The sequence below is a fragment of the Bactrocera neohumeralis genome, unplaced genomic scaffold, assembly GCF_024586455.1.
Source record: "Bactrocera neohumeralis isolate Rockhampton unplaced genomic scaffold, APGP_CSIRO_Bneo_wtdbg2-racon-allhic-juicebox.fasta_v2 cluster09, whole genome shotgun sequence".
In the NCBI taxonomy this organism is placed as follows: domain Eukaryota; kingdom Metazoa; phylum Arthropoda; class Insecta; order Diptera; family Tephritidae; genus Bactrocera; species Bactrocera neohumeralis.
The window spans coordinates 18998475-19025985 of NW_026089622.1; the positions used below are offsets into that span (position 1 = coordinate 18998475).

Sequence of the window (27511 nt, forward strand, 5' to 3'; positions counted from 1 at the left end):
AATTGTATCACCTCTGATATAAAGCAAAAGGTCAAACAGGCGTCATAGCCATATATAATCGTACAAAATAGGTTGAAACTGCCAACAAAACAAGCTAATTTTAAAATTACAGAAATGGCTAGAAGAGTAATTCAAAACTCAAATAAAATCTACCCTATTGTCATAATTTTTCCCAAACGGATAAGAAAATTTAAAAAAAGTTATAATCTTGCTTGTCACTAACATGCTTCCAATCTATCATATAAAGAGCAAACATCGGCAAAAGGTTCCCTACCTAAAACTAGAAAATTCCTTCTGCAACAAGCCATCTCAATAAGATATTATATTAGGCAGCGACCTTATACTTAAAATAATTCTTGATGATGTTGAAAATTTTTTAAACACATTTATGGCTCAAAACACAAGATGCATGCAAGAAAAATAAATCGTAATCGAAATGGCGTCGTAATAAAAATTACAAATTTGAGAATCAACCCTACCATCAAAATAGAAACATCAAAACACCATAGCGTCACATTCAACAACTTTTTTACGATCCACAATTAGATGTATCATACTTGGATATTTGGCAACTGCCACTGTGCATGACATTAGCATCAATCGTGTTCCGACAGAACTAATAATATATTAGCAAAGCGCTGGAATGACAATTGACAATAACCAGAGTTTCAAACAATTCCATTCTATAACTTCTTTTTGATTGTTTTTTATTTGATGAGTAACTTTTTGGCACATACGTAAATGTGTCAAGTTAAAAGATACGATCGGAAAATGACGATTATTGACCAACCCTTATTAATACACGAATATAGTCAACAGATGGAAGGCTTTGACTGCTTCGACAATGCTATGAACAACTTCCGCATTAAAATATGTGGAAAGAAATAGTACTAGCCGTTGCTTATAAATACTTAAATCCGATGCAGATACGGTAAATGCATGAAAACTAAAAGTTTTATGTGCAAAATATGACAACTCCAAGGTTATGAGTCATTTTGACTTCCTTGTGGAAATTGCAGAAGCTTTAATAACTCAAGCCATTCCACGACGAACTGGTGGAGTGCATAATAATACTATCAGTAAACGTACAGACGGCTTCATTTAATAACAAAACTGGGCAGATGGGCTCGCTGCCACCAATGTGAAGAACAAACTCAGTTTGGTTGCAGAAAATGTGATGTAATACTTTATTCAAAACAATGCTGTTTTGACTGCCATAATGGGTTACCACAACATGAAGGAAAAATAAAAAAAATAATCAATAAACTTATAAACAGCTTTGGTTAGTTTTAATATGAATTAGCATTCAAGCGATTAAAAGAAAACTATGTGTTTAAACAAAATTGAAATTTATATTTCAATAATTTTTTCTGCTATAGTGCACACATCTGCCCAATGGGTATTTCAATAACAAAGTGAGTATATTCAGCTCCAGGACCTTAGCGGGTTAAGAATATTTTTTTCTTTGTTTTTGTTTGTTAAGAAAATCCTTTACAAAAACCCGTTATGATTAATTTTACTGGTATTTCTTATTTCCTATTTTGCTGGAAAGCTTTGAAAATGCATTTTCTGATTTTTTAAAATATCTCAACTTTGACCTTGAAAATGGGCACCTATTAATCGAAATTTTATTCTGTCTTATAAGGAGTGTATATTGTTTTACATTTCCTCTACGAATTAGAAAAAAAATAAAATCGATATCTTCAAAAATTTGCGAGATATGATTCTTCGCGTGAACACTGCTGCGTGGGTATTTAAATACCCATGGGTTAAGTATATGGGTGAAGTATTGGTTCGATTCAACACATTTTTGACATACAGACATACCATTATAAGAAAAGGATTATCCCTTAATTTCAGTTATATATATCACACATTGACCGACATTTTCGATAAAAAATTAACTATAGGTAACGGGGTCTAAATATTCGGTACCTAGGTCACGAGGTGGAAAACACTAAAGACATTATTCGTGCAATGTTTTATCCCGTTATATTAATTGCTTCTTGATTTGTGCACTGGAAACTGAACGAATCAAGTGGAATCTAAAATTGTGCTATATGGGAAGTAGGCGTGGTTGTTGTCCGATTTCGTCCATTTTTCACAATGTGAAAGGAACACCACGTACCAAATTTTGTCAAAATCTGTCAGTCGGGTCCCGAGATATGGAATTTCTCAAAAAAGTAGGCGGTGCCACGCCCATAGTCTAATTTTCAAAACAGCTCCCATAAAGCTCTATCATACCATCTCGGTGGTAAAACTTAATGTTTCTGGTGTATTGATTTATCGCGCTTTTAGTAGTTTTTAACAGAGCGGGGTTTTCATCCGTTTTCACACTATCGAAGAAGTTCTTGTAATTTTCGCGCTGGGCGAATTTGGTTGTTGTAGCTTAAGTGATTTATGAGATATGTACATTAAACTTGTTAGAGTGCGGGGCCACGCTCACTTTTTCAAAAAAAATTTCCCACAGGCGCCCCTTACTACTGCGATCCCCTGTACCAAATTACAGCTTTATATTTTAATTTAGTGCTTAGTTATGGCACATTATATGTTTTCGGCTAATGGCGATTTGTGGGCGTGGCAGTGGTCCGATTACGCCTATCTACGAAGATATTTGAATTTTTACTAAATTACAGCTTGCATGGACGGGCTGGCGTACAGGAGGTCTCGTATGGAATCAGCGGCCAAAAATATTTCCACTGCCTATATAAAAACTTTTGCCAAAGCTTTTTAAAATTTCCCTCTCCTGTTTCCTACTCTGCCAACCACCAATGGTAACGAATTTTAATTAATTATATTAAATTAAAAAAGTTGATAAACGAGAAATTGAATTTTTTGAAAACTATTCAACTAAATCAAAAACTGAGCTATAAAATTCATAAGAAATAAAAAATTTTCCCAAAAATAATCAAACTTTAACTGTTAATATCTTTTAAACGTTTGGGTTTGCGAAAAAATCATAATAGACCTTTTTAGTAGAGGATTCAATTTCCTACAAAATCTAAGGAACAAGATATTTTTTTAAGTAGTTGGAAGCGAGATATAAATTTTTCTATCTGATAATAAGAAAAAATAGAAAACTGTATGTAGGAGGACCTTCCCGTTACAATTAAAAACTCATGTTTGGAGAGGCTTTCTTAGAGGTGTCTAGGAGTACGAAACGAAAAAAAAAAAAAAAATTGAATTACTCTAATATACACACACGTATGTAAATACAAAAAATTATGAAATTTAACATACAAAAAATCGCATGCCTGGTAGAATAAAATTAATAACAAAGAGAGATGCAAAAGGTTGTAGCTGAAATCAAAAGCATAGACTTAGAAAACATTAACTAATGTAAAAAAACTTGACTTGACACGAGACAGGGATCACAACTTTTTTATTACATAAAAGAACAAGTAAGGAAGCGCCACGCCCATTTTCAATTTTTAAAGAAAGCCTGGGTGCAGCTTCCTTCTGCCACTTCTTCCGTAAAATTTAGTGTTTCTGACGTTTTTTGTTAGTCGGTTAACGCACTTTTAGTGATTTTGAACATAACCTTTGTATGGGAGGTGGGCGTGGTTATTATCCGATTTCTTCCATTTTTGAACTGTATATGGAAATACCTGAAGAAAACGACTCTGTAGAGTTTGGTTGACATAGCTATAATAGTTTACGAGATATGTACAAAAAACTTAGTAGGGGGCGGGGCCACGCCCACTTTTCCAAAAAAATTACTTCCAAATATGTCCCTCCCTAATGCGATCCTTTGTGCCAAATTTCACTTTAATATCTTTATTTATGGCTTAGTTATGACACTTTATAGGTTTTCGGTTTCCGCCATTTTGTGGGCGTGGCAGTGGGCCGATTTTGCCCATCTTCGAACTTAACCTTCTTATGGAGCCAAGGAATACGTGTACCAAGTTTCATCATGATATCTCAATTTTTACCCAAGTTACAGCTTGCACGGACGGACGGACAGACGGACGGACGGACAGACGGACGGACGGACAGACAGACATCCGGATTTCGACTCTACTCGTCGCCCTGATCACTTTGGTATATATAACCCTATATCTGACTCTTTTAGTTTTAGGACTTACAAACAACCGTTATGTGAACAAAACTATAATACTCTCGTTAGCAACATTGTTGCGAGAGTATAAAAACATACCACTCAAAAGGGCACTTATAATACCATAGTTTTAAAACAATGAAACAACATATTATTATATAAAAATCTCTTTGTTATATAACATATACCTTTCTTCTCAATATACCTTTCGATTTATGGCGATTAAACATGATTTTATATTGCAATTTTATTTATTATAAGAGTTAATTTTTAAGCTATTTTCACTCCACAGTCTGCGTGTTTCTATTGTCTCAATTCTCTTGCTTTTCGTAGCGCGTACGAATGGGATAGAACATAAATGTATTTATCATTACTTTTATTGGTTTTTTAAGATATAGCTTTGATACAAAGAGTGGTAAATTTCAAACTTTTATTTTGTATTTTTGGCCTATGAAATCGACCAGTGTGCGACGGACAGACAGACAGTCAACCGGATTTCAACTTTTCTCGTCATCCTGACCATTTATATACATATATGTACATATATAACCCTATATCTGTCTGAATTATTTTAAGGTGATACGTACAACCGTTAGGTGAACAAAAACTTTAATACTCTGCAGCAATTGGTTGCAATAGTATAAAAATATATATATATTAAAGCCCGGCCGAAGGTTCGGCTTCGGCTTCGGTTTGCCGAACATTCGGCTGTGCATTCGGCTTCGGCCAAAAAAAACCGAATTTTTTGCCGAATATTACTTTTTTAAAACCAAGTGTTTATTAATAAAAAAAATAGCATACTTTTTGGCGACATTTATTGCTTTACGTAGAGAACATTTTATGTCTTTTGCTGTGACAGTTGCACAACGCAACATTGTTGTCAATATCAGCTGTTCGCAGATTGGAACAAACAAACGCGTTGGTAAGGTGTTAAAATAAAAATAATTTACTTATAATACTTCTATTTTTCTTTAAGCATTTAGATTAAGATGTCCAAGAATTGGAATCATTTTGTTCGCAAGAAAAAAACTGCCATCTGCAATGTTTCCAAACAAGAATTGTCGCTTGGGCACGAGGATAAAAAAAGGCAAACAACCCATAATATTAAAAATCATTTGAAGAAAATACACCCGGAAAACTGGAATATATTTATAAAGTCGACGGGGATAGCCAGTTTAAGTATTCCACAGAAAAGAAAGGCAAACGAAAGCGAAATTAATATTATTAGCGACAAATTGCAAATTACCATGCCAGAAGCAATCGAACGCACAAATTTGTGGCCAGATGATCACCCGTTGGCACTTCCAATAGATAAAACTATAATGGATCTCATAATTGTTGATATGCTTCCCTATAGCATAGTGGATGGTGCAGCATTTCAAAGGCTTAATTTTGGAAACCCAACTATGCCGGCGAAATACAAACTGAAAAGTGAAAAATTTTTCAGAACATCGCTGATGCCGGACACTTACGAAAAAGTTTTAAAAAAGGTTGTTGCTGTCTTAGAAAAAGCGAAATGGATCAGAATAACCACAGATATTTGGACCAATTCTTCTAAAAGCTGTTCATTGTTGAGCCTGACTGCACATATGATTTATGGACCTGAACGTATAAAAGTTATACTAGGCGCCAAAGCCTTGGAAGGCGACCATACTGGAAACTACATAGCTGAAAAGCTGGCTGAAACGATAAATAATTTCAAAATAGGAAATAAAGTGCATCTGGTTGTAAGAGATAATGCGCGTAATATGTCTGCTGCAATGCGCATAGGTGATTTGAAATCCTTTGGTTGTGTAGCGCATACTCTACAACTTGTTTTGCATGATTGCGTGCTAAAAAACGAAGAAATTGACCACATTATTAAAAAGTGTCGTAAGATCGTCGGACACTTTAAAAGAAGTGAACAAGCTTATCGACATCTTAATCAGTATCAAGAAATGTGTAGCGTTCCAAAACACAAGTTGATACAGGACGTTGTTACCAGGTGGAACAGTATGTATATAATGTTAGAAAGACTGTTAGAGCAAAAGAGCGCATTAGTTTTATATGCGACAGAGAAAAACTCGATAGACGTTCCGACTGGATATGAGTGGAAACGTATAAGCAAACTGGTTTCAATTTTGCAACCCTTTTATGAAGCTGCGCTAGAGCTTTCACTTGATTTAGCCTCCATATCTATGGTCATTGCATTGGTACGTACATATGTTGCAGAATATACTTCAAACTGAATGTGAGGAACATGATGAACTGGATTTTTTTAATGAAAAACTTGCTTGATTCAATTAACAATCGTTTCCAGAATGTAATGAAAAACGAATTAATGATTGCAACATTCCTTGATCCAAGGTTTAAAACAAAATATTTTTCAACCGATCAAGTAGATATTTGTAAAAACGAAATTTATAATTATGATGAAAATAACAATAATAAAGCAGAATGTTCAGTGACAGGGAGTCCATTGCATCCTCCAGTGACTGACAATTCCACAAAAACAAGACTTTGGGACATGCACGACAGCTCTCTAATCGTTGAGGAAATATCAAAAACACAATCGCAGGGTATTTTTAAAGAGGTGAACGACTATTTTCAACAACGTCTACTACCCAGAGACACAAATATATATCAATATTGGCATTTAAGCTCATTTGTCTCTTTAAAATCTATAGCGCTAAAATTTCTTTCCGCTCCACCGAGCAGCGTGGCTAGCGAGCAACTTTTTAGTGCCGCTGGGCAGCTTTACAGTGATAGGTGTGCAAGCCTCCTCGGTTATAATCAGCATTGTTCCTACACTACAACATAAAACTATTAAACTTTAATTATTAATTTTATACATACATACATGTACATATGTATATTTCCAAGATCATCATGAACTTAAGTTTTTTTTTGTTTAGACATGAAATGTCATTTTTAATTTAAGTGTTTATTTGTATACAAAATAAAATACATTTTCCTGAAATAAATAAATAATTTTTTTATACGGCTTCGGCTTCGGTATTCGGCCGAATGTTTTTTTGGTGCCGAAGTTCGGCTACGGCTACGGCTTCGGCCAAAATTTTACATTCGGTCGGGCTCTAATATATATGTTTCGACACCTCAGGATGGATTTCGCCAATTTCGAATCCTGATGCAAGATTTATGGGACGAAGAAGTGAAACCAAGCAGCAATTTCGCAGATACGATGGATACCAGAGAACTGCAACGAGTAATAATTTTTTTTTTATACTTAAGTACTGATCGCGTTATTCCGTCTGATTCTGTCAGTTCAGTTCATGTACCCGAAGTGAACTGTTTGTCTTCAAATCAGCGATAGTGAACAACTTTGTATCACTAGCGATCAGCTTACACCTGATTTGTTTATGAACGTTCGAATCAGCAGAAAATACCCGAAGTGATGCAAACTCATGCTTCAATGATGGAAATGATCGACAGCGTTCGGTTTGTATGTCATCCCCTAAGAGCCCAATTACACGAGGCAACTTTTGTTGCGGCAACTCTTGGTTTATAGGCGAGGGGGCGACGAGGAGAGGGAACTTTGTGTTCTTATTCGTAACAGTTTGCTGCGACGTTTTTCGGCATTCGTGTTCTTTCTTTCGTAGTACATAGTTGCATTTGCGTATCTTTTTTTGAAATTAATATTTTGAATATATTTAAAAAATTTAATTTCATCTTTTGGTAATTAATTTGCAAATATGTATACAAATATACATAATATAATATAAATATTTTAGAAAATGGAGTATGATGAAAAAATCGAATTAATTAAAGATATTGTGAAATGTATGGAGGAAGCCATACAAATTGATTCAGACGATAGTAAAAAGGGTGATATATCTTTGTTTTAATAAATAAAATGTATTTCTTAATTGACAGAGCTGATTAATATATGTGATAGAGTGGCCCAAATACCTATAAGGAAAAAGAAACGACAATGGGTTAAAGTAAAGAGTAGACAATGGGTTAAAGTAAAGCGAAAGAAAATGAGAAAAAAACTCGAGCAGAGTTGCGCAACACAAGTTGCTCGTGTGAAGGTAATGGGCGACAGCAAAAGAGAATCGCCCGAGAATTAGCAACTAAAGTTGCCTCATGTAATCGCGAACTAAACACTGATTTACTCTAGTGCACTTCTGTTCTATTTCAAATACATATGTATGTTTGTATACACATGTATGTATGTATATACATATGTTATATGTATAAAGCAGCGTTTGAAAAACTACGCTACTCTCGTAACATTTCATTTTACTCTTGCTACCGCTCTCACTTTGTCGGGAGCCACAGCGTAGCCTTAGTATAACAATGTAAAGTATGTGCTCTACTCTGCTCCGAGTTTTGTTAGGTAAAAAACTATAGCTGGAGCGGGAGCAAAAAATTAAATTCTGCGCTATGCTCTGGCGTAGCGGTAGCAACAAATTGGCTCCCGAATGTGTTTGTTGTTTTTTTTTTTTCTTTTTTGCTATTTTCTGGCATTTACAAGTATGGTAAAAGTTGGTATATAAAAGAAAGTCGTTTATAACTCAAGAACGGCTAAACCGATTTGGCTTAAAATTGGTGGGGAGGTAGTTTAGAAGCAGGGTAAGGACATTTCAATACATCTCATAAATACAAAAATTATATTTCAAATCATAAGCATTTGTTCAAAATTTTTTTAAGAATCATTTGAAAATTTTAGTAATTCAAAAATAGAAAGAAATAAGTAAAAATTTTCATTTCCAAACATGCTTAGTATATGGGTTATACTGATTTTGCTTCTTAACCAGGTAGTTTTTTTTAAGACGAGCCCGTCCGATATATTTAATATCACAACAAAAAATGGCATTGGAATTTTCATCGTCAAGGCACTGCGGATACTTTGCTAGATTATTGGTCAAGGACGCAAATGCATTCATAACAAACCAAGCGCGATATCTAACATAAAGATATAACGGAATAATTGGAGTGTTGATAAAAAGGTTTATTATAATTTTAGATATACAGAAATCTTTTCGATTCTTTGCAATATACATTGAAGTATGTATATGCGTACAATTTCAAACTGATTCTTCCTAAAAAATTATAAAATTACTAAATATTGGGAATGGTAGAATAGAACTGCAAATACGCAGTGCAATGGATTAAAACTGGTACTGGTAATCAGTAGATGAATATTAACCACGTGTATTCCAAATTTCTAAACCTGATTTTTCCACGCCTTCGCATTTTTTTGTATAACTGACAAGTTCTAAAGTCAAAGCGATGTTAAAATACCTCTGATCTGGAGGAATTTAAAAATAAAAAACCAAGATTGTAGTGTATTTTCTATGGATAATTTTTACATGCCTCGGTCCAGTTCTTAATGTTAATATGTAGGGCTAAAATTTCCAGGGGTATTTCCAAGGAAATTTCGTGACGGGACCGAACAAAATTAATAATTCAAAAAAATAAAAACACTCTAATGTATATAAAAAGGGGGAAAATATATGTAGTTAAAATTTATTTCGAAAATTCATAGTAATTGAGTATTGTAATACATTTGGAATAGATGATGTTCTTGGTAACATAAAAATGGTAAATATTTTACATAATAAAAAAAATTTTATAATTTATTCAATTATTATCTAATTCACTTTATTAATGTGGGATGGCAACTCTATCCTGAGCGAGCTGACTCAGCGAGCTGTTGCATCATCTCACTGATTGGACGACGAGTAATAGACGAGACGGCGAGCGCGACGGATCGAGCGTTAAAATTACTTGTTTACATTGTTACTTTTGAACTTTTAATTAAAATACATTTTCGTGTTAAAAATAAACTTTAAGCCACTTTTGAATAAATTAAAAGCTATATTTAAAAATAAACTTAAAAGCTATGTATATTGAAATAAATCAAAATCTACATTTTGGAGGCTCGTCCATAAGTGAAAATTTTGCTGTGTGCGATTCGGCATAATGGCGTCGCTTGGTGCGTTTGAAAAGATACGTGAAAACCTAAAGCGTAGCAGAAAAGAGGCTATCGCGGCGTTGCACAAGTTCGTGTTTGAAAGTGACGGTGACCGAGCACACCGCAAACGGTTGCGCGAATTTGAAGGATTTTTGTTTGATGCCAGCGACGAGGCATACTTACAAAAGTTAGCATACGTAGACAAAAATTTAAACGAAAACGACCTCGCTTGCATATGCAACATTTTAAGTATAAATTACAAACGCGAAAATTTAAAACATTACATATTTGAAAATCTTCAAAAGGGACGATTGTTATACGCAGGCGCTAACGACGACGACGGCAGCGACAGCGCTAACGAAAACGAAGAGAGCGACGACGAGAGCAACGACGGCGACGGCGCAAGCAAAGACGATGCAAGCGACGTGGCAAGCTCAAAACACAACAACGATGGCATAAATCAACGAGTACAGACTATGGGAGTAAATTCAACGACAACAACGAATATAAGAAAAAATATTAACGACGATTGCTTTCTCTCTTTTGCGAATGAGGGTGAAGCGAATATAAATACAGACGCGGCGAGAAATACACAAATGTCGCGGATTCCTATTAATTTTCGAGACGTAGAGGATTCGGTGAGAACATTTGACGGCACAGAAAAAATACCAGTTGAAATATGGATAGAAGAGTTTGAAGAGACAGCGGCAATTATGTTTTGGGACGAATTTCAAAAATTTGTGTTTGCTAAAAAATCGCTTAAAGGACTTGCTAAACTTTTTATATCAAGTGAAAGAGGTATCACGTCGTGGGCAAAATTAAAGCTATGTTTACTTGATGAATTCAAATCAGTAACAAATAGTGCACAATTGCATAAATTGCTTGTGGGAAGAACAATGAAGGAAAATGAAAGTGTACTGGAGTATTTTTTTAACATGAAGGAAATTGCTTCGCGAGGCAATATCGAAGAATGCGCGTTAATTCAATACGTGATTGACGGAATGTTAGATCTGAACATTAATAAAACAATTTTGTACGGCGCGAAAAATGTAAAAGAATTTAAGGAAAAACTTAAATGTTATGAACGTATAAGCGAAAGAAACAAGCAAGTGACGGTGAAAAAACAGCTGAAAAAAGAAAATGACAAAAAAGAAAATGACAAAAATATTAAACGAGACTTTGTGTGTTATAACTGTGGTGCAAAAGGGCACAAATCAGTAAATTGCGATAAAAAAGAAAAAGGTACAAAATGTTTTGAGTGTCAGCAATTTGGCCATATAGCGAAGGATTGTGTGTTTAAAAAATCTAGCAACAACGCAAAAAGTGTAAACATAGTGAGTGCAAAAGACGATATTATGCACAAGCCAATTAGCATAGATGGTTTGTATTGTAAAGCTTTGTTTGACACTGGTAGCAAAGTTAATATAATATCATTCGATTTATACAAGACATTAAATAGGCCGGCAATGAGTGAATCAAAAATTCTGCTAACTGGGTTTGGTAAAAAATGTAATTTTAAACCAATGGGTGAAATAGAAAAAACAATAAAAATTGACGATGACTATTACAATTTGTTGTTCCAAGTGGTGGCAACTGAGTTTTTGGAAGCAGATATGATTATCGGTGCTGACTTTTGTTTATTAGCTGAAATAAAAATTAACCCTTCAGGACTTAATATAAGAAAATTGAATAGTGAAAATGAAAATAAGGCGTTTTCTGTGTTTAACATTGAAATTGAACCAAAGAGTGGTGATAAAATAAATATTGACGTAGGTGCTAGTGCGTATGCTAGACAAAAAGTTTTTGAACTGGTAAAAGACTACAAACCAAATAAGTGTAAATCTACCATGGTGCAAATGAACATAGTTGTTAAAGACGAAAGCCCAATATTTTGTACGCCGCGCAGATTGCCTTTTAGTGAGCGATGTGTTGTAGACGACCAAATTGAGCAATGGCTTAGTGAGGGTATAATTGAGATATCGGAATCGGAGTATAGTAGTCCGATTGTCCTTGTCAAAAAACGCGATGGTACATCTAGGCTATGTGTGGATTACCGTAGATTGAATAAGGTAATCATCAGAGACAGATTTCCACTACCACTGATAGAAGACCAATTGGATAGACTACAAGACGCGAAAGTCTTCAGTACAATTGACCTGAAGAACGGTTTTTTTCATGTCCCTGTGGCAAAGAGTAGTCAAAAATACACGTCGTTTATTACGCATAGTGGTCAGTATCAATTCTTAAAGGTGCCGTTTGGTCTTGCAAATTCGCCGAGTGTTTTTCAGCGACACATCAACGCAATTTTCCGTGACTTAATGCGAAGCGGCATTGCACTGTCGTACATTGATGATATCATAATACCAGCTAGTGATGAAAGTGAGGCTTTGAACAATTTAGAAAAAGTGTTTAATGTATGTAGAGACCATGGACTGCAAATAAACTTTAAAAAATGGCAGTTTCTTAAAAGAAAAGTAGAGTTCCTTGGACATACAATTGAAAATCAGCAAATTACGCCTTCCCAAAGTAAAACCGAATCCTTGTTAAAATACAAACTTCCACAAAACCTGAAGCAATTAGAAAGTTTTCTAGGGTTAGCTAATTACTTTAGAAAATTCATAAGAAACTTTTCGACGATAACTAAACCGCTTAGTGATTTAAAAAAACAAAATAGGAAATTCGAAATGAGAGAAGAGCAAATAAAATCATTTGAGACGGTGAAGCAGCTTTTGAGCCAGAAACCAGTTTTGAATATTTTTAATCAGCGTTATGAAACAGAGGTGCACACAGACGCGTCCGCCGATGGTTACGGTGCCGTACTCCTACAAAAATCACCAGAAGACAAACAGTGGCACCCTGTGTATTACATGAGCAAGAAGACAGCAGATGCAGAGAAGAAATATTCGAGCTATGAGCTAGAGGTGTTGGCAGCTATCGAGGCGTTAAAAAAATTTAGAGTCTATTTACTCGGTTTGCACTTTAAATTGGTGACAGACTGCAAAGCCTTTACAAAGACATTGGAAAAAAGGGATCTGTGCACAAGGGTGGCTAGATGGGTACTCTTTCTGCAGGAATACGACTACGTAGTGGAGCACAGGTCAGGCTCGCAAATGAGACATGCCGATGCTTTGAGCAGATATGCTGTGCTAAGTATCAACAGTGAAAGCATACTTACAAAAATTCATCGCGCGCAATCCCAAGACGAAGAACTACAAACGATAAGGGAAGTACTAAAGCATAACTCTGCATACGACGACTATTTCATTAAGGGGGACGTTTTGTACAAGTTGATCGACGACGTTGAATTGTTGGTGGTACCTCAAGAAATGCAGAGAGCCATCATCAAGCAAGCGCACGAAAGAGGGCACTTCGGAGTCAAGAAAACGAAAGAACTTATAACCAAAGAATATTTTATACCGGAACTAGAAGTGAAGATCCGAAATACTATTACGAATTGCGTGCAGTGTGTTGTAGGCAACCGTAAACAAGGTAAACAAGAAGGAGAACTGCATCCTTTAACCAAAGGAGACCAACCGTTACATACGTATCACGTCGATTTTCTAGGACCATTAGAATCCACAAGCAAGCAATATAAACATATATTCGCGGTAATCGACGCTTTCACCAAATTTTGTTGGCTTTACCCAACCAAAACGACATCTGCTAAAGAGGTAATTTCAAAGTTAGAGATACAGAGTGCTGTATTTGGCAACCCATTTCAAATAGTATCAGATCGTGGTTCGGCGTTCATGTCTGAAGATTTCAAAGCGTACTGTGGGGCGGAAAACATCGTACACTGCAAAGTAACTACAGGTCTACCCAGAGCCAATGACCAAGTAGAGAGGCTCAATGCGACAATTAGCAATGTTTTAGCCAAACTTAGCATAAAAGATCCGACGAAGTGGTACAAATATGTGGATAGCGTACAAAAATCAATTAACTCGACGTACACAAGAAGCACTGGTCATACACCGTTTGAATTATTAGTAGGTACTAAAATGCGTACTAAAGACGACCATGATGTAAATCAGCTAGTTCAAAACGAAATCGTGAAGAGTTACAACGACGGCCGTGAAATAATGCGAAAAGAAGCGAAACAACAAATACTGAAATTACAAGACGAAAATCGAAAATCCTATAACCTTCGTCGCAAACCAGCAACCCGCTACAAAGATGGCGATCTTGCGGCTATTAAACGTACGCAGTTCGGTGGAGGGTTAAAGCTTAAACCAAAGTTTTTGGGTCCATATAGCGTGGTAAAAACAAAAGCAAACAACACGTACGATGTTTTACGAGTCGGTGACGGCGAAGGAGCCAAACGCACGACAACATGTGCAGAGTATATGAAGCCTTGGCCGGAGAATGATATAGTCAGTGGCACATTCGAGTCGAATGCCTAGCAGAATGGCCGAGATGTGGGATGGCAACTCTATCCTGAGCGAGCTGACTCAGCGAGCTGTTGCATCATCTCACTGATTGGACGACGAGTAATAGACGAGACGGCGAGCGCGACGGATCGAGCGTTAAAATTACTTGTTTACATTGTTACTTTTGAACTTTTAATTAAAATACATTTTCGTGTTAAAAATAAACTTTAAGCCACTTTTGAATAAATTAAAAGCTATATTTAAAAATAAACTTAAAAGCTATATTGAAATAAATCAAAATCCACATTAATATATTTCTTAAAATATTTGATTTTAGATTTATAAAGGCACTTGACGCAACAAGTGCCAAAATGATTTGCATAACATTGGTTTGTTTGAATTATTCAATTAATTCAAATATTATGCCAGAAAATAGCAAAAAGAAAAAAAAACAACAAACACATTCGGGAGCTGTAGCACATGAAAATTTTCATTTGCTCTGCTGTGCTACCGCTCCCAATTTTTTGCTACCGCTACGCCAGAGCATAGCGCAGAACTTAATTTTTTGCTCCCGCTCCAGCTATAGTTTTTTACCTAACAAAACTCGGAGCAGAGTAGCGCAAATTTTTTACATTGTTATGCTAAAGCTACGCTGTGGCTCCTGACAAAGTGAGAGCGGTAGCGATAGCATAGCAATAATTTTAGAAATTTTGCTGCTACGGAGTAGTAAATGAGAACCCTGGTATAAAGGAAATTCCATCGAGTATATACATACAACAAATGTATGTATGTACGTATTCGATGCCATTTCCATTGTTTACACTTCGAAAATTTGTAACATGCGCACATTTTCAAAGCTGATACATTTTTTGCCACACATGATTCAAATCAGTCCAGCAGAAAATTGTTGTTGTTTGCTGTACTCATAGATTTACTCGATGATTTACTTATAGTTTACCCTAACCGTGCGATTCTGTACTGTGATACTGTCTCAAGTCTCTAAATTTGAGATTTTGAGTTAGAGACAATTTTTGAGACTTGAGACGATTTTGCTATTCTGTAAGTGGCAGTCACAAAATCTATTACATTTCATTATTCAGAGATGTTTTTAAACTTGAATGAAAATAAATATGTCGATAACAAATATTAAATTTTCTATAACATAGTCAAAAAACATAATTATCAATAAAAGTAAAAATATATGTTGACTTTGTTTCATAATATTTACGAAATTTATGTAAAATTGATTTATTTTTAACCTTTTCGTGTTTGAGTTGCTTACAAAGTAAAAAATAACTACAATCGATTGATATCTGTGATGATCTCTATTCAGTATATTCAAAATGGCAGACATGAGTTCTTTTTGGTTTTGTGACCTACTAATTACCAGGTCTCAAGTTTGAGTCAATATTTTGAGACTAACGCTAGAGACTGTTTAGTTAATAGTAACTAGTCTAAAATTGAGATTTTACCTCAAAATGTCTCAAATAGAGACTAGAGACTTGTTACAGAATCCCGCTATAAGTTTCATTTCAATTCAAACAACGCAACGCTATGAACTGACATGATACGATTGGAAGCGAAGCCAGCCATACGTTTACACGATCGTGACTGCCGAAGAACAGATTGTTCGTGTTGCATCAGGTCAGTTGACGCTGGCGGCTACACGAATTGACTAACAATGTTGTCTATGCTAAACTGAATTGATTTGATTGCGTTTTTGGCACGACTGTTTGTTCTGATTTTATCATACCTACTCGTTGCAGCTCTCTGATGGATACCAAACCAAACTAAACGGCTTCTGCGACGCCTCTGAAAAGGCATATTGCGCATAATCTATGTGCGCACATACAGCGATACCATGGACACAAGCTAATTACTAGTAGCAAAACCAAAAGTGGCTGCTCTAAAAACATTAAGTCTACTACGACTTAAGCTATGTGTTATTGCCAAATTAGTATCCACAGTGCATACATATGTATTTCAATATGAAAATAAATAATTTATCTCTCTGCTCCGATTGCGAAATGGTTGTAGCCTGGTTGTACTCGTATATATATCACTCCATGCAAGAAATAATTGTTCCAGAAGAATAAACATTTATTTTCTAATACCAGTGACAGAAATGTAGTAACAATACCATAGTAAAGGTATCATGGTATTCTGTTTACTACGTTGATGACACACATGACAATGTAGTAAACTCAAATACTAGCTTTGTTTAATAGGCATCAAATATTTCAAAAATATTGTGAACAATAAATATGTAGTTATGGGTTATGGAAAAAATAAGTACAATTATTTAAAATACTCTAAAATTAATATATTTTGTGATCACCATGCTCCCCATGTGATATACACTCAGTCCTTTTTTTACGCGATTATTGGTTCTGCCACTAATCGCGCAAAAAAAAATCGCGTAAAAATGGTTAGTTTTCCAATATTAACTGACGAATTGGTTCCGAATATAAAAAATATCGCATATAACAAAATATACGCGCAAAAAAATATTCAAAAACAATACAATAAGTTTCAAATTTCAGACTTATGATTTATTCATTCATAACAAATAAAAAATACAAAACAAAAACCATATATAAAAGAGAACAAAATAGAAAATAGGTAGATTTATTGAAAACACCGTTGAATGCTGTTTAATCACTGTCATTATCCGTAGTGGAAATTATTCTTAGCCGCTTATTTTGATGGCCGGCACTGATATCACTAGAATTTGTACCAGAATCAATAGTAAGAACTATGGATTGATGTTCTGATTGACTTAGCATCTCCGACTGAGTTTTGCACCATAAATTCAGTTAATTTTGTTTGAATGCTTCTTTTTGGACCCAATAAATTCCGATGTAGTTCTTTATATCTTAACATGCAGAGACTCAATTCTTTTTGAAAAATTCGTGCACGTTCGGCATCAGTATCATTTGCTACAAAATAATTTTCCAATTCTGCTGCAAGCTTAAGACCTCATTATAGTTAGGCCTTTAGTCTTTTAACGAAATACCCGAAACTGTATACCCATACACTCACACACGCATACCAATATCCACACACTATTAGGGTGCGCCGACATATTCAAAAATTATTACGCTTAAAAATATGTAAACAAGCAAAAAACGAAAAAAAGCAATCGCGTTAAAGTGAAAAATTCGCGTAAAAAAAGGAATTTGCGCTGCAAAAATAACCGCTTTAAAGTGAAATAGCGTAAAAATAGATCGCGTAAAAAAAGGACTGAGTGTAGTGGCAAATAGACTTACAAAAAGGCAAATGGGTAGTTTATGGGAATCAACTGCAAAAAGCATCAAATAAATTATGAAAAATTGTGAACATTATTAATACGAATCGAAGCCGTTCCAAATTCACGGCCAATCACTATACCATACTCTCGCAAGATCCCTCCGATTTCACATCCAACAAAATAAAATAAACACGCAAAATAAAGTTGCTACACGAACATTAACACGCATATAAAATACGTTTTAAACGAAAAACTATTGTCTACACACAGGTAAATATTAGAACTCCATCACCAAATATTCCTACGGTCAAGATGTATTCTGCGCCCTCTCGGGTAAAATTGGCGATCCATAATACCACTCACCATACTCCCACCATACACAGACACACCACTCAGGATAACACCACACATTATAACACCCCACACCCTAAAAAAAGTAAAAAAACAAAAAAACTGATACACCGAATAGGCTTATACATTCGTTTCGTGAACAAGCCAATTTAAGGGGCTAAACCAGTGTGACGCATGAAAAATTAGGCGATTTTTGGGAATTTTTTTTAAGAGAAAGTATGCGATTGAATATTTCGAACTTCTTTGAACGTAATAAGATATATTTTCCGCTATATTTTAGGATTTTTTTTTACAAAAATGTTGAAAAATAACGGAGTTATTGGCTGTCTTCGGAGGTGCCAAAAAAGTGCCCCAACTGCTGGCATGATTCCGGCCGAAGGCGTAGCTGAAACAAAAAAATTTAAAAGTTTATTAAACTTAAAGATATTTTCTATACAATGACCTACGATCAAAAATTAACAAAATGGCGTAATTTTGAAAAAAATAGTTTTTTAGGTAAAAGATTGTCGTTTTTTTAATGCCAAATTGACAATTTTCAACCAATCAAAAAGATCGTAGGTCATTGTATAGTAAATGTATTAAAAAATGCTTAGTTTTAATTTGAAGTCGATCGGTCAATTTCTCGTTGAGTTATGACGCCAGCAATTTTGAAAAATGTCGTTTCGAGAAAAACGCGTTTAAAGTTTCATATACATACTTATATCGGGTGATTTTTTAAGAGCTTGATAACTTTTTTTAAAAAAAAAAACGCATAAAATTTGCAAAATCTCATCGGTTCTTTATTTGAAACGTTAGATTGGTTCATGACATTTACTTTTTGAAGATAATTTCATTTAAATGTTGACCGCGGCTGCGTCTTAGGTGGTCCATTCGGAAAGTCCAATTTTGGGCAACTTTTTCGAGCATTTCGGCCGGAATAGCCCGAATTTCTTCGGAAATGTTGTCTTCCAAAGCTGGAATAGTTGCTGGCTTATTTCTGTAGACTTTAGACTTGACGTAGCCCCACAAAAAATAGTCTAAAGGCGTTAAATCGCATGATCTTGGTGGCCAACTTACGGGTCCATTTCTTGAGATGAATTGTTCTCCGAAGTTTTCCCTCAAAATGGCCATAGAATCGCGAGCTGTGTGGCATGTAGCGCCATCTTGTTGAAACCACATGTCAACCAAGTTCAGTTCTTCCATTTTTGGCAACAAAAAGTTTGTTAGCATCGAACGATAGCGATCGCCATTCACCGTAACGTTGCGTCCAACAGCATCTTTGAAAAAATACGGTCCAATGATTCCACCAGCGTACAAACCACACCAAACAGTGCATTTTTCGGGATGCATGGGCAGTTCTTGAACGGCTTCTGGTTGCTCTTCACCCCAAATGCGGCAATTTTGCTTATTTACGTAGCCTTTCAACCAGAAATGAGCCTCATCGCTGAACAAAATTTGTCGATAAAATATTCCGGCCGAAATGCTCGAAAAAGTTGCCCAAAATTGGACTTTCCGAATGGACCACCTAAGACGCAGCCGCGGTCAACATTTAAATGAAATTATCTTCAAAAAGTAAATGTCATGAACCAATCTAACGTTTCAAATAAAGAACCGATGAGATTTTGCAAATTTTATGCATTTTTTTTTTTTAAAAAGTTATCAAGCTCTTAAAAAATCACCCGATATGTATATGTTTGCACCCCCGAGCGGTCGCTTTTTATAACGCTGCCATCCAAAAACTATTCAAGATACGACCTTCCCGATTTCACAAGATATTTATAGAAATATAAGCTATCGAAAAAGCAAATAAAAAATTTGTTTTTGAAAGTTTCACACTGGTATAGCCCCTTAATGCCACTGCGTTCTATACTTCTTTCCAAAAAAAAAACAAATAAACACAGTTCCAACGTTTTTCGATAGCTTTTTCGAACCTTCAGCGATCATGAGCGAAAATTGTTTCATATACATATGTATGTATACTAACTAACTATTGTGTGAAGTGGTAAAAGAAATTAAAATAAAATAACCCTACTCGTTAAATACGCGTTTTATTTTAATAAAGCGAATGTTAATGTCTGCGCTTCGATGAATTGGGTATTTATTTAAACAAAATGGTCTAGAGTAATATTAATACGTATGTAATTAGTGAATAATAACAATATAAGATTCGCTGTGTAAATGTTGTACACCTTTTTTGTTAACAACGGTACATGTGTACATATCTTTCGCTATCAAAAAATCACAACCAATCTTGGACCGTATATTTACATTGTTTTTAGAGGCATGGTTATAGGGTAATTTTTCGAGTGAAAAGATACTTACAAGGGAAGCTATTAAAAGGGTTTTGAAAACAAAGTGTTGAGAAATAACTTAAAAAAACACATTGCACATATAGCTAATTTGAAATATGAGACACTACTTTCAATATTTCATTATACTCGTAGATTGCCTAAGTTAAACTATCGATTTTCGGTGAGGGTTTTAAATTTTTTTGAAACTATTGAGTTGTAAACCTAAAATATATCGATTTCGGGAGATCTTAATGTTAAGTTAAGCAAGGCCGGCACAATCCCTTACCATCATTACGAGAATCTTAGATTCTATCCAGCACTTTTAAGATGGGACCACTACTCATTACAAGTTAAGCATTATACAGAGTGATCAGACTCGCCTCAAATAGAACAATTGAGCAATTCACAACCTGTCGTAAAGCATCGTAAAATCGTAAAATTATAAAAAAACAACGACAGGTTGTGAATTGAACAAATTTGAAAAATTAAATTGAAAGAAAACATTTTTATATAATGTAGTGACAAAAATAATAATAATTAAAGTTTAAAGTTAAAATAATAAAAATAAAAATTTATTTTCTAAGTTTAAAATCAAAAAGTCTTAAAAACATTAATAATAAGATATCATGAATAACAAGTGAAGAAGATCTAAATTCGGGTGTAAGACCACTTGACATGGTACAATTTTCACAGCGGCTTTCTTCTATGATCCCGATTTCATTCATTTTATTAGGTCGTTAAGGGAGGGAGGGAAGGAGTTGATCCTGAGCGAATTTGGTTATAATAGCTTAGAAGAGACGTAGATTAAATTTCTTAGAGGGTGGAGCCATTCCATTTATTTCAAACCACAGGTGTCTCCTCTTACTACTGCGATGCCCTGCAACTCCTCCTCCCGATTCGACCACGGAACACGTGTACCAATTTTCATTACTAAAGCATACATACATATATGCACTTTGAAAACGTGCACTCTGCTACGGGATAGACAATCATCGCCATAAACTTGTTTCATCAACGTTTCGGTAAAAGTTTTACCAATTTGAAAACAAAATTTAATGTTGGCTCTTTGTTCGAAGCACATTTTCGCACCGATAACACAAACATACTGACACTTAAAACACAATACCTTTACTACCAATCGATGAAATGTCATGAAATTCTCACTGGACAATCGATAAAGATAGCAGATTCTAACGCACGAGTCGACATATAGATGGCGCCACCGGGGAGCGCTAGATTCAAAAAGTCCTGTTTACTTTAAAACGCACGTTGAAGTTGCCAAAGTCAATTTCGCAAAGTGATCGCAACTGCAAAGGCTCACCTCGCGGACCATTGCCCCAATTTCCAAACCGAAGCAGCTGTTTTAACAGCGAGCTCGAAACCTTACGACTTGCCGACCCTGAAATCTACGCATAAGAGATGTCAATTTTGAGATCCAGCAATTGGTAAACCATCACAAGAGAAGAAATGGATACAACACCTGAACACCTGTAACCACTCTACCTGTGTGAGTAAACTGCTTTACTGTCAAGGTCTTGTCCAATCCAAAAGGACATGACAATAGGGTTGAATTTGAATGTAGAGCAGCTTCGAATTCGCACAGTGCATCCTAGGTAACGCTAAATGACCTCCGGCCTCCTCGGGCAGAAGGAGTAAAGCTGTCTAGTGTTACTGTCTTAGGCCTATTAACAGTCGTAACTTTAACGTCATCGACTGCAGCGTTAAGGTATAGTCTATAGAAAATGTCGCTAATATTGTTGTTGTTGTTGTTGTAGCGGCAGAATAGTATAAGACCTTTGCGTTGGCAGCATGGGGACACATAACTTGTGGTCCGCTCCATTTGTGTCTTAAAGCCCGAGCAAGCTTTAAGATAGCTCCATCTATTGCATGTGTTAAACCTAAGGTCGAGTTTTGATGGAGCCTTCTGGCGCAAATGCAGCAGAAAAATTCCTCTGGGCTCGGGTTAGACTTAATGTCTGCACGGGTCAGGAGGATATACAAATCGTTTTGGTTTTGCTTTAGCAGATGGTGCAATCACACCACAATTACATACACGATCAAACCATCTGGTGATTGCACCAGCATGCTGGTGTAGTGTACACTTAACGTTTCCTGGGCCTACCGTTAATGACTTTAATGACAGTCAACCTGAATCTTACCACCTAAGTCGGGATAAGACAACCGTTACAACAACAACAACAACAACAAGGAAAAGGACAGAGACGTATTTCGATAGTCTTATCATCGAATAACTCTCTTTTCCCCAGTAATGAAGGCACTAGAGTTCCTTTTACTCCTTATCTTTATTCACCACCTTCACTTAACAGACCGTCAACAGCCACACCACAGTATTTAACGTCATAAATGCGGGGACATTTCGTAGCCTAAGGCAAAAACCTCATAAGTGGACAATCCTACAAGTGTCGGACTTCTCAAAAACTTGCTCGCTTCCTTCTGCTACGAGCCTAACGCTCTTTTCCAATAAATTTTTCACAGCGACCATATGCATGAAGTAATTAGGGCCTACTGATGTCTCCCATCGACACCTGTATTGAGAACTACATGACTTTCGCATATGCATTGAGCACGTTCCGTTGGTAATTCAATAAACATACAATACCATGAATATACAATAATTTGAGAAACATACCTTTTTCTTTAAGAACATATAATAAAAGTAAAATATTGATAAATTGAAATGTGCATAAAGTAATTACGTCAATATTACGATTCTTTCGGCGCCGCGATTTGATAGTACGGATGGATAGAGGAGATCCTCAGGATTAAAAAATGTACACACATATACCGTCCTCAGACTTATAGTTTTCGAGATATTTCACTTTAAAGTTCAAAAATTCGTAAAAACAATGTTCCTTATTTCACTATGTTTAACCCACTTTTCATACATTTTTTAATTGATATATATTTAATTACACTGTACACATTCGTATATAACAAAAATTTACACTAATTGTATATTTTTTAAGAAAATAAATATACTTTAAAAACTATTTTGCACATTCAAAGTTTCAAGAGATTTGTGTGTTTACATTTATGACAAATAGCAGTGTTGCCATACTTTGTATCCTGAAAATATAATCAAAAATCTGTTTCATATTTAGAGATATAAATGATTCAAAATGAAATATTGTTTCATATATTTATATGGATTATATACCATATTAAATAGAAAAAACTTATTATAGAATGCAAAGTTTTTCAGTATTTCTCTCCTTTTAATTAATGTAGGTGTTCGATCGATGAGGGTTATTTTTTTCGAAGCGCGGCCGAAGGCCGCCAGTGCAGAAAGTAATTCAACACAAGAGAACTATGAACACCCCGGTGTTGGACCGACCAGGGTTAATTTTTTTTGAAGCGCGGCCGAAGGCCGCCAGTGCAGAAAGTAGTTCGACACAAAGGAATATTATTTTTTATCTTTAGTTTTCAAATAACATAAGATACAAAAACCATTTGTACCATTTTCTCTATATATGTTAAACAGAAAATTGTTTAATAGTTTTTTTAAGCCACAATATGTGGCAACACTGGTAAACAAAACAAAATAAGAGTGAATTGCATATAAAATTGTGGAACTTTAAAGTGAAATATCTCGAAAACTATGAGTCTGAGGACGGTATATGTGTATACATTTTTTAATCCTGAGGACCTCCTCTATCCATCCGTACCATCAAATCGCGGCGCCGAAAGAATCGTAATCGTGCCGTAATTACAGATATTTGTACGTTAATTATAGTAACATAGCTATTGCAAAACTTTAACACGGTACACAGGATGAAAAGTTTTTCAACCCTTCAGGTATTTTGTGAAATTAGTGGTGTCAATATATGAAAAAACATTATAGAAAAATAACACTCATTATAAATCATCGAAAAAACGTTAATTGCCGTATCCTTTACAGATGCAAATCATAAATTGTACACAAAATCGTCATCTTAATTTTGATCTGCCAATTTCTACAGCAAATATTTAATGTATAAAAACTTAATATAGCCTGATCATATGTTAAATTTTATGATTTTATATACAAATATTTTAAAAACTAAAAGTTATCCTTTTGTTGTAGAATATATGTATTTAAAATCGGCAGATCCCCCTCTAATACCCTGGGGGAATACTATTATATTTGCCTGCACTTAAATTATGACCTTTAAATATGAATATCTTAAAAACAATAAGTGTCCTACGGCTATGTACACAGGTGGCAAAATGAATAAAAACGATCGTATCAATTTATTTTAATTCACAAAAACGTGTTTCAGTAAACATAGATTTTAATCAGTAGTCACAAGTCGGTGAGAATTTTGATTTTCTTGGCGTAACATACCAACATTTTATTCAAACAAGTTTAGTTACGTGTCGTCCTTGTTTAGTTTTTCGAGCTAAACTTTATATATCTTGTTCATTTTGAAATTATGCATCCAAGATTGTTATTTATTTATTAATCATTAATGTTTTCATTTAAAAATGGTACAAGCCATTTTTGAAATAAAACTTTTGCTCAGCGACTTGTGATTTACTCAATGGGTCTCTATTAATTCTACCAACAGTGTATATAATATATTATCTGGAGAACCTCATTTTCAGCTCATAACTACCTATCCCCGTAGGAAGTTATTCTAAATTCCAGCTAAAATAGATATGGTGTTTAAAAATAATATACAAAAAAGGATATTAAAAATGACATTTATTTAAAAATAACTTACCAAAACTGTTTTGTTTTCTAGGCTTTTGGTTATTCCAGGAAACATGTGGGCTCTCCTTTATATTGAAAGGGGGATATTGAAACTGCATTGAACTCTGGTGAGAATCTTGTAAGAGTACAAGATTAGTTATTTACATATATAGATAGTATTTAAAATAACATACATGCATTTTCGTCACCAGTAGCTGATAAATTTTCATACGAAGCTTCATCAACTTGCTGACTCCAAGGAATATTTCGCTCCTCTACATTTTTTGCTTTTTGACAAAAATCAAAAAATTATATATATATACATGTACAAAAAAATATTTTAGTTTTTTTAAATAACAAGCTAGTTCACAAGATGTAAAGTGAGACTAAGTTTTTGCGAATTTGGGTGCTTTACCTGTATTTCCAGGTGCTTTCATCTAGAATATAAAAATGTAAGCCATAAATTATATATTTTAATATTAGTAATAATTTTTGAACAGAATTTAATTCGAGGTATACCTGTTCCGAAACGCTTGTAGACATTTGCCGTAAACTTTTGTATTGTACTTTTCTGGGGTGAAAAAAGAACGATTTATCGACCGGATATCGAAATAATACTTTTGTTTACCTCTTAAAAAGGAATATATATGAACACGGCAACACACAAATTAACTTATAGAATAACTTATTTAAGTTGGCAGTCAAACACTTGATATCTAAAGTTGTATATTTTTATTTTAAGCGACAATTGCAAAAACCGATAAGCGAACGAAAAGCGACACATACACCAACAAAGGACACACGATTCGACGCATAAACTTCAGATATGTTTCATTCCCAAATAACATATTTGGACTTCATAATTTATCGCATCTCTAATAGATCTGTTAAATGATTGAGTCAATGGCCTACAGCAATCTTCCCAAGTTCCCTCAAACTAATACTACATTTACACACACTAAAATTAAAAATTTTGCTTTTATTTTTCAACATATGTGCCAATCGGTAGAAACAATATTTCTATATTCTAGTATCATGTTACATATATGTACAAGCGTTAAACATCACTCGACACATATTTTTCATAAAAATTACATTTCTTTTTCTTCGAGTTTTTTAAAAAAAATTAGTTTATGTGTTAATAAAAATATATAATTCTTTATATTATACATTGACAAAAAAAAATCATTATTAGAATAATGACAGTTATTTGACCGAAAACTTGACAGCCAGAGCTTAAAAAATTGTTTCAGCGCGCAAAACAAAGTTTCTAACATTTTCTTAAGGGCATTGTGTAAAAACTGACGTAACAAATGTGCGTGAGTTTGGACCTCTATTTAACACATGGGTATTCACTATTACTACGTTTATGTTTCATTTCTAACAGGTAATATTCTACACACTTTTCACAACGAATTAAATAGTCTACTCGAATGGAATACACTTTCTTTACTCGGGTGCATTAACGGCCTCAGAGTTAAGTAAAACGTCAGTGTAATGTCAGCTGATTTTACAAACTGATTCAAACAGGGCTCCCGTGTTGCTATTTTTTGGCCAAAAATATAAATTTTTAACAAAACATTTACCAAACTTTAGCACTACGATAATATCATGGATGATATTTTCATAAGGTATGGATACACTGTCTCATTCGATAGTGTCTATTTTAGGTCAGGTCAGCCCTTTGTAGACTGTAAGGACGCGAAGACGGCAAGCTCCGCAGCTGCTTCGGCGTAAAAGAACCGACTCATTCCGGCATCAACAGAGTTGTTACTGTCGCTGTCGTTGAGGTAGATCGGAACAAATCTCTCAGCGAGCGGAAAAGCGTGCTACTTACCACACAGCATCTCATGGGTAGGCTAAAGGAGCAGGTGACGACAGTGGAGACGAAGACCTGTCGCTCATAGAACCAACCCTATGATATCCAGCACCCGCATAAAAGTTGCCCAGGAAAACCGACATCACGCGACGGTAGCCTTGGCTGTCATCTCGGGGAAGTTCGAATCGAATAACCTGACTACCCTGTTGATCCAGGAACCATAGATATCAAGTTTGTATCTTTCTTGCAATTGACCTTGTTTTTGTGTAATGGTAAGATAGGAAGGTTCTGACTTCGTTCTTATATCGGTCTACATTAAAGAGGAGACGGCCACAGCGCCAACCTCTATCGACGCGAGGGGTGAGTCTCTTCTTGAATTTATAATAAGCAGCAATGTAAGCATCGAGGATGTGGCCTGCGAACCCACCTTCATAACTCTACGGGTGTCCCAAGAACCCTCAATATCAGATCACAGGATCCTACGATTTGCACTGAAGGTGAAGGTCAAACAGTTTTATGAAATTCTGTGACAACGTCTACTCGGCCCGAGAGGCAGCCAGACTGCACAAGGCTTTGTCTAGAGGCAAGACGGATACAGCATTATCCATTAAAAAAGGACAGAGCAATGGCACTCCTGCTGGCGCCATAAAAGATGGAAAAGATTATAGAAAACTATTGTATATAAGATCAAAGGAGCTAAAAATTCCATCCCTACACGACAGTCAGCACGTGTACAGAGCAGGCAGATTCACTAAAACTGCTCTTTACCAATTCACGTCTGAAC

The 27511-nt window shown here is 35.1% G+C and overlaps 1 protein-coding gene across 2 annotated transcripts in view; it reads right to left on the reverse strand.

Annotated features, from left to right (window-relative positions):
• The window catches only part of LOC126764046 (YTH domain-containing family protein), a 70738-nt gene extending 44983 nt beyond the window's left edge, over window positions 1–25755 (reverse strand). Inside the window, exons 1-5 of one of the 2 annotated variants that reach the window (XM_050481785.1) lie at window positions 25537–25755; window positions 25428–25479; window positions 25324–25345; window positions 25103–25195; window positions 24940–25044 (exon numbers count right to left, since the gene is read on the reverse strand). In XM_050481785.1, the coding sequence (XP_050337742.1) occupies window positions 24940–25044; window positions 25103–25195; window positions 25324–25345; window positions 25428–25451 (244 nt within the window). In that variant the 5' untranslated portion in view covers window positions 25452–25479; window positions 25537–25755. Of the gene's footprint in view, window positions 1–24939; window positions 25045–25102; window positions 25196–25323; window positions 25346–25427; window positions 25480–25536 lie in introns of those variants that run through there. The other variant, XM_050481787.1, reaches the window with a different exon arrangement.
• Between the last annotated feature and the right edge of the window lie 1756 nt (window positions 25756–27511).